The 8,904-nt window shown below is 37.2% G+C and overlaps 1 protein-coding gene across 1 annotated transcript; it reads left to right on the forward strand.

Annotated features, from left to right (window-relative positions):
* The first annotated feature begins 486 nt into the window (after nt 1-486).
* On the forward strand, nt 487-1,709 carry LOC148836565 (somatostatin-1A-like). Its single transcript, XM_088914300.1, has 2 exons — nt 487-627; nt 1,500-1,709. The coding sequence occupies exons 1-2, from the start codon at nt 487-489 to the stop codon at nt 1,707-1,709; spliced, it is 351 nt and encodes a 116-aa protein (XP_088770426.1).
* Nucleotides 1,710-8,904: the final 7,195 nt, after the last annotated feature.

The raw sequence follows: 8,904 nt of genomic DNA on the forward strand, positions 1-8,904 counted from the left end.
AACATCTTTTAAATAATGTTGTGAATATAACCAAGAGGAAAAAATTACTAAAATGCATTAAATGATTGCAGTTTACCATTTGACATCACTATTCTGACAAATTCTAGTTTGTCATTCTTTAGCAAATAGTTTATAATGAGTGCATTGCTTGGTTGTGTTTGTTCTGGAATAACAGAAAGAGTTAGACCCATTGAAGCTAATTGTTTTATTGTAAGCTTCCATTCAACTCAATCTGAATGCTGTAAACTCCTTTTGTGAGTAAATGACTAAACAAAGAAACAAGAGGAACCTCTAAGATGTTTAAAGCACAAAATGCCACCATCTCTTGGGATACAGTGGGTGGAGATTATGCTTCTATAAGCCAAATGCCATGCAAACCATACCGTTCTGACAGTTTAAAAAGAGGCTTGCCAGACCCATTTGTAAGTCAAGGAAAGGACTCCTGACACAGTTTTCACCTGTACCGTTACTTCCCTTCAAGGCAAGATGCTGTCCTATCGTGTTCATTGCACCTTGGCTCTCTTTGGGTTGGTTCTTGCTTTTTGCTGTGTCAGCGCTGTATCGCACTCAGACCTTCGATTCAGGAGGTTTCTACAGAAGGCAAAAGCTGCAGGCCTAAATACACAGGTAAGTTAAATTAATTTTACAGTTAATAGAAACAGCAGTAAATTCAAGACACTCTGAGCTTCACACATCTAATTTAACTGTTATGGCAGCCTGACAGAAGACTCTCTACCTGACTGCCTGACTCACTTTGCTGACTCTGAGTCTGATGTGTTTCAGTTACAGTAAATCCTAAAAGTTGGGTTAAAATACATTGTAAAATATTGTCTTCCATGTTGTTGTAATGTTAAAGATGACCCACTGTTCCATCCATCCATTTTCTTAACACTTTATCCAATGCAGGGTCAGGTGGAACTGGAGCCTATTCGGGCAAGCAACAGGCGCATGGTAGGATACACCCTGGATGGGACATCACAGGGCGTACATAGACACAAACACAGACACACACGCTCACACCAGAGCCAAATTGTCCCAGAAGCCAATTAATCTTTGTCATTATGCCTTTGGACTGTGGAAGGAATCCCAGGCAAGCACAGGGAGAACATACAAACTCCATGCAGATAGCACCCAAGGTCCAGAAATGAATCCAGGGCACCAGTGCTGTAAGGCAGCAATGCTAACCACAGTTCTACTTTGGTGCCCTACACCATAGATCAAACACTTAATCTTTAAAGTACTATTAATAAGAATCACATATTTTCTCGGAGAGAAAATACAACTTTGAAATCACACTTTCGAAAGGAAGGTTAGTTGAAATAAAAATCCTTCACTGAAATATGTATTTATTTAATCTCTACAGCCTGAAGGGTTTACTGATGCATTTTATACTCATCCCAAACTCCTCTTGTATAATTCTGGTGAAAGTTTTTTGTGGAACCAACATAAAACCCTGCAATTGTATTTCATATCAGTTAACATTTGATTCTTTGTTGCAGGACTCCTCTAAATATGCAATAGAGGACCTTATCTCCCAGCTTGTTCAGTCTGACAGTGAAGCCCTGGAGAATGAAATGTCTGTGTTGGATGAGAACAGTGATGCCCGACTTGAGCTGGAGAGATCTACTGAGATAGGGAAGGAAATCCCTCCCAGAGAACGTAAAGCAGGATGCAGAAATTTCTACTGGAAAACCTTCACATCATGTTGATCCTCAACTACATGGCCTGGCACCCCATTTTCTCTACTGAGATGCTCCAGCCTTTCAGCAAATTCTGAAATATAACATGTGTACTGAACTAATTAAATTAAAAATCTTTTAATTTCATTAAACAAAACACTGCATTATTTGTATCAATACTTTTTTTTCAAGCTTTGCCATGCATTTTGCCATTTACTGCAACTTTTTTTGAATTTTAGTATTCAGTAATACATTCTTTAGTACAATTAGTACACTATAATTCAAACAGTGATACAGATTTAAATGGTCTTCTGTGACTTTTCCTTTTTCCTTTTCCAGTTTGGAACAATATCTATTTTAGAACCACACACATAAGAATACAAACACAATGAGTGGGGTGTTATGGGGCTTTTCCCAATGTTTAGAAATTGTGTGGATGAGTTCAGACGTTTCTGCCATCGAATTTTTTCAGTGATTTCAGCAATTGGGTTTACTAGACTTTTAACAGCAATAATTCAATTAGGAGTCACTCTAACTTGCTATCCATTAGGTTAAGTCCATTGACTGGGCTTGTTGTGAAAAAGGTGCAATGTCTTGATTCTTTCACCATATTTCTAAATTTCAGATTTCTGCAAATGTATAACTTTGATAATAACAGTATATTAACCTGTATATTAGAACAGGCAGTGGTCTACTTGCACTCCTGTGGTTTAAAGTCTAAGACTCCAAAGCAACTACTAGGTCAGGTAGTACAGTGTAGCTGGTTTATTGAAAACTACAAAAATGAAGATGAAAAAATATTATCAAAATTCAGAACTGATCCCTAATGTAAAGGGAAATAAGGACCTATCAAGGAGAGGAAAAGTATTTCCTTGTTAAAGAGCTTTAGGTGTAAACTTCTACTGAACCAGAGATGGGTTGAAACAAACATGACATGAAAGGAGCAGTACATTAAGAATCTATTAGTTCTCTATGTCACATTTACATGATTAAGAATAATTGTCCTTAACAAAGGCTCACTTTTAGTAGTTAATTTTTTACACCAAGGAAGCTTACTGCTTAATGAAACATTTCAATGTGATAATAGGAACATGCAAAAGAAAAAAAAAACTCAACATTTTAATGGAGTTGCAAATCAGAACAAACGGGCATTAAAAAGAACATCCTGCTCATAACATTTAGGTTAATTAAGTTTTTCTTCTAAGTGAAGTCTAATGTGGCATTTGATGCATTTTTCATTAGCATTTTTCTCCTCTTGAAAAGAAGGAGAAAAAAAGCATTTTATATTTATTTTAGAAGTCATTCACTGACATAATAAATGCAAAAAAAAGCATTTTGCCAGTGGTGATTGCTATTTAATTATGCTTTTGAAAGAGAGAAAATATTTGGATACTTTTTTACAAGCTTTATTACTTCAGCTGAAACATAACTTAATCAAGCTTTAAAAATGAAAATGAAAAAAATATTTTTTTCAATTTGAGGAATAAAGCTGATCTTAACTGAAATTTTTAAAAAAATATGCAGCATAAAATGCCATCATAACTATGGGCTATAGAATATGGAAATACATACTATATTCCATATATATTAACAAATAGGGGGTTTGTTACAAATAGGGGGTTACAAAAATGGAGAAATTCGGGAAACGACAGAGTAATCAATAAGTAAATTAAATAATTATAACCCCAACTTGTAAATACTGTACTTTTGCCAAAAATATACCTAGGCGGTTGCTTTAATTAATGGCACATGAGCTTTGTTCTCTGGTACAGATTTGGTGAAAAGAGTAATAATTATTTTACTTACAGCACATTCTTTTACTTTTACTTACAAATATTTATTGAAATGACAATACACACAGTAAACTACACACAACATAAACATAGAACAACACATCCCGCAGGCACATGTTCTAACCATTCATAAAAAATTCCAGACTGCTATCAAGTATTCAACTCTTCATTGGGACCTACAAAGGCCAAAAGAAGATATGCTGTAAGCTGCCTTCTAAACTTAAAAGAATACAACCTGTGGTTAAATCTATCTCCTATTCTACAAATGCTCCAATGAACCAGGAGAGGACATTTTTAACTGACGGATTCTTTACACAGGAAATCAGAGTTCCCTAAAAACCACGGAATAGCAAGCTCTCTAGCAAGGTTCAAATACTTAACTCCAATCTGGTCTTCCTGAGTGAACTGGAACAAGGAGCTCTTGTCTTCTCTCTGCCTCTTGTCCTCCTCCCCTTCACTCTCTCCACCCTTTTTCTGTACCTGCCTTATTTATGGAGTCTTTCTGATTGTTAATCAACAATGGCCACTTAATCATTTATCCAGAACTTCATTAACTAAGATAAACCAAAGTAATCTTTACACATGTTTTTATCACTGGATATTTCCCTACAATATATCTCAGAAAATATTCCCTTGCTTTGAAGCTGGAAATGTTGACAAAGGCCAGGCGTTACCCATTGTATCTAGATTCACTTCAATATATATAATATTCTATTCTAATCTGAAGTTTAATATACAAAGTCCTTTGCAAATATTTGCTTTGTAAATTAATGATAATTATTTGCAGAAACAAAAAAAATGTAAATGCTCTCTGGGTTTTTAAGATCACTTTATTAGCCATATACAGTACAATTTCTTGCATTAGGAATTCGTCTTTTCACATTCCCAACTTGCTCTCCATGAGACACACAGACAGGGAGAGAAGTCTGGGGTCAGAGCATTGTACAGCACCCCTGGAGCAGTAAGGGCTAAGGGCCTTGCTCAGGGTCCCAACAGAGTAGGATTCCTCTGCTGGCTGTGGGATTTGAACCAGGAACCTTCTGGCCACAGGCACAGATCCTAAGCCTATTCTTTTCTGAAGTTTAATATACAAAGTCCTTTGCAAATATTTGCTTTGTAAGTTAATGGTAATTATTTGCAGAAACAAAAAAATGTAAATGCTCGCTGGGTTACTAAAGGTCTCCATGGGTTATATGATGTCAATCAGAATGAAACTGTCATATTTTCAGCAATTCTTAACAACATCAAAAGGATTTTTTCTCCAACCTAAGAAATACTGAATTCCTTCAAACCTTTTTTGGAACATGCCCTTTTTCAAATTGATTCTCTGCAGAACTGGGCACTGGAAACAATTCAGCTTAATCAGCAGTGCTAGGTAGGTTGGTACTATTATTTGGGACTTTATAATATTTGTTCTGCAGAAATGAAAGAGTTTGTAATTGAAACTGTATGTATGATTACTTATTTGATTATAGTAATACTTTAATAGTTCAAACATATCCTAATCAATGTGATTTAGAGACCCATTCTACATACTTAAAGATTATTTGTAATAATTTGACTGGTTTAAAGAGCACCAATCTTATTGTAAGGATGAGGCTGGCTTTTGGTTCGCAAGGAATGAACCAGGGAGCAGGCTGATGATAAGGTTGAGGGTGTCACGCCCTCTACATCTAGAGGGCGCTCTTGCTCTGTCCTGTTCTTAGTTTTCCTGTGCTTTAACTTGTTCTTCTGGTGTGTCTTGTTGTCTGGGGCTTTATATTTCTGGGTCTCCCTATCCTTCTCGCTCGGCATTGGGATCAGTTGTTGAGAGACTCACCCGACCAGGTCGCCCCACGTCTGCTACCTGAGGGCTAATGTTTTGTTCCGACTCCGCCCGATACCTTGAGCCCAAACCGAACCCTAGTGTTTGCTCCATTCCTGCCACTACGCATAGGGTCCTCCTGCCTGGCTGGTCTACAGCTACAATGACACAGGGTGGAGTGTGAGAGTGGTCAGAGTGCAAAATTACAAATTGACCTCTTCCTAAACATCTATTTAAAAACTCAAATTTTGTAGATTGTCAAATCCTAATGATGTGACCTAGAAACTAAACACATTGAAAGTGTACTGTATATGTTAACACTTGCCTGGTTGAGGTAAAACCGGTGTCACACTACATGACTCGACACGACTGCAGTTGCTGAATCTTGCTGCCTGCTCTGTCGTAGAGGGTGTCGACTGGGGATCGCAGGGGCTGACTGAGGTCAGTCTCAGCTGGATGCGAAAACGAACATGTAGAAACAATGAAGAACAAAAGTGATGGAGAATTGTTATGTAAGGTCTGTCTCTGGCAACAGCAAAAATAAATAACAGTTGGAAAGACACTTATATGCAGAGTAAACTCCATTAATTTGACAAAAATACAGGTCTTAAAGCGATTCATGGTGTGTGTTTAACAGAAGATTGGGTGGTCAAATTCTAATTCAATTTCTTCACTTTTGCTGCCCTAAGTATACAGTAAATACTCCCTGGCTACCCACAATATTTTCTAGTACTAGATTTTGTAGTCTCATTTGAAGCAGACACACTGTACTTAACATTTAGTGATACTAAGCTCTTATCTTATCTGTATTGCATCCTCCAAGTCAGGAATGGATTCACTTTCTCACCCCTTTTGAAACAAGCAAACCTCAACCAGCTCTGCCCCTGTCATGCGGTGTGTTCCTATCTTTCAGTTCTCCTGATGTTGTCAACCCTCTGTGGATCTCTGAAAAGTCATTGCTCTTTGGTCTTCTTTTTTCCCCTTATCCAAACTTGCCCACTTCACTCACTCCCCACCGTTTTCTCTCCATTTCTGGTTAAGTATTCAGCTCATTGTGTTTATAGTTCCAGCTTATATTCATTGTTTCATCTCCTCATTTTCCATCCAGTGCTCCATTTCTCTGTTACCATAAGAGCCACCCTTGGTTACTGACTGTCTGCCAGTGGGTGCAAACTCACATGTCAGGCTGCATTGGGTCCGGACCTCCTTGTTCACAGCCCTCAGTGTCCCTGGTGAATATTGAACATTGCCCTGGTTGCTATGGTGACAGGTTTTTCCCCTCCCTTTAAACTCCCCCAATCATCCCCCTTGGTTGGTGTACAACTGGTATGGTGTTGACCCTCAACCTCCTCCCCTACAGCTTGCACCACAGAAAATAGCTGAGATTTCTTCTTCTGTTGTGGTTCCTATTTGGAATATGTCCTTATCCATTCATTTCTAAAAAACTTCAGCAAGTGATAACTCACACCTGTGCCATCCTACTTGTAATTGTACTACTCTTCCTGGTCACCGCAGTTTTTTCCATTGCACAGCACAAACTTCCAGTCTCAGGATAGCAGCAGCATCATACAGTACATGCTTCACAGTCACATCATTCTTCATTAGTGTTCCTCCAAAAATCACAGATTTCTCATTTACTCTACTGCCGATGTAGTGCAGCACAAGAGAAGGCTGCTGTGAAGCCTGGCTTTCATCAGAGAAAGAAAGCCTGAATTAGCAAGTCTCAGAATAAGAGTCTGATAATAATCATTCAATAAGTACTTAAGGTTTAGGTTTTAGTTCTTTCAATAATACTCACAAGCATAACCTCAGTCTTGCAATTTAATTTAAGAAAATTATTAACCGATGGTGGCCAAGAAGCAACATGTACAGCAAATAATAAACAGTAAAGGTCCCATAACAGAATCATTAGGATACAACATCATAACTGACAAAACATCAGTTTTAAAGCAGCCAAGACTTTTGAATTGATTCTAGTGATCCATTCCATATTATTCAGTATTGTGCCATAGCATCAGGATACTTCACATCAATGGCTGCCCTTGCAAGTCCAGAAGGAGAAGGGTATTACATGACCCAGAGTCAGAAGCCATCAACAATTCATTAACTACCTTAACAAGGGCTGTGTCAGTATCGTGTCTCTGTCTAAACCCTGACTGAAAAGGTTCAAAGAGCTCATTTCGTGTAAGATGAGATGGTAATTGAGCTGCCTCTGCCTATTCCAGAATTTGTAAGAGAAAAGGCAAATTGGAAACAGAATGGTATTTATGAAACAAGGTTAAGTACTAGGAGAGTCCAGGCCAGGCTTCTTTATTACACAGCAGGCTTTGGTGTAATAGCAGGTTTAAGCTTTCTGGTAGAAAAGTATTTCATGGACTCTGTGGTGAGGTAAGTAAGAAAAGTTAGCTTTGAGTATGGTTGTAAGAACAGGGTCCAAGACACAGTCTGTAGGACTCATTTAAGAATTCAGTCATGTAGACAGCTTCCAGAATAGCACAATATGGGATGCATACATCACTCAAACAGAAAGCAGGAGAGAACATAATAATGGTACAAAACACATAGAAACTGTGCTTCAAAATGTTCCTCGAAATAATAAGGGAAATAAAAATGCCTGCTCATGGTAATGCTGTCTATCCAACATTAATAATAATTTAAATGATATGTCATTTTTGGGTGCCAGTTCTGTCTGCCGGAGTGTGTATACTGTAAGTCTGTTTCTCTGGGATTATCCCAGTGCACACAGAGAATGGTGCAAAACTGACAGTTTGACAGCATAATTATCTGATGTGTTCCCTTACACTGAATGAAAGGATTAAAAATCCTGCTAACTATTTTATGTGAGTTCTGTGGACATGTTTCTTTTATTCTACACTCTTCTTTATTCTATAAACTTCAGTTGGTAAGAGAGGAAAAATAGATATTGAATAGAAACAAAAATGCATTGATTAATAGAAACGCTCATACTAATTATTCTAGAAAATATTTCTACTACTGTATATTTCTGCAGCCAGACAGCATTATTTTTCAAACTACAGAATTTTAAAATAGGAATAAATATCACTTTCTGCATAAACAGAATTACAAAAGCTATTTGTCTTATTTTCACCTTTTTAATATTTATCTTTAGTATTTTCTTGCATGACACTGAATTTTAAATGCCAAAGACTGGGTTAGTTAAAAGAAATGAAGCATTATTTTTTAAATTGGAATTTGTACAAACTTGATCGATGAAGCAACATGGGTGAATAAAATTCCTCCAAGTGCCAGGAGAGAGCAATTTTCGATTAATTTGAAGGAAAGGAAAACTGAATTGAAATGCCATTTAGCCGGTTCACGCTGCACAGTGGCTGAATGTGATAGCTGATCTTTATTACAACTGATAAAGTGGAGGGAAATATTTAGTGAATAGTTACCACTCTCCATGATGGGAATACAGATAAAGAGATACTCAAAGGGCTGAGGCAATTAGATATACTGTAAAAGTTCTGATAAGATTATCATTTTGATGGAGTCTTTCCTTCCTTAAAGAAAGAGGTACTTTTCAAGTTCATGGTTCGATAACTTAAATTTATCTATTTATTTAACCATAGAAATCAAATGCGAGCAAATTCTCCTTTAATATAGA

The sequence above is a fragment of the Atractosteus spatula genome, chromosome 4, assembly GCF_055471065.1.
Source record: "Atractosteus spatula isolate fAtrSpa1 chromosome 4, fAtrSpa1.hap1, whole genome shotgun sequence".
NCBI lineage: Eukaryota > Metazoa > Chordata > Actinopteri > Semionotiformes > Lepisosteidae > Atractosteus > Atractosteus spatula.

Excerpts from the sequence above, each read along its gene's own strand:
- LOC148836565 (XM_088914300.1), top strand. The coding sequence starts at position 487 with ATGCTGTCCTATCGTGTTCATTGCACCTTGGCTCTCTTTGGGTTGGTT. Across the intron at positions 628-1,499 it reads CTGCAGGCCTAAATACACAG|GACTCCTCTAAATATGCAAT; the intron begins GTAAGTTAAATT and ends TCTTTGTTGCAG.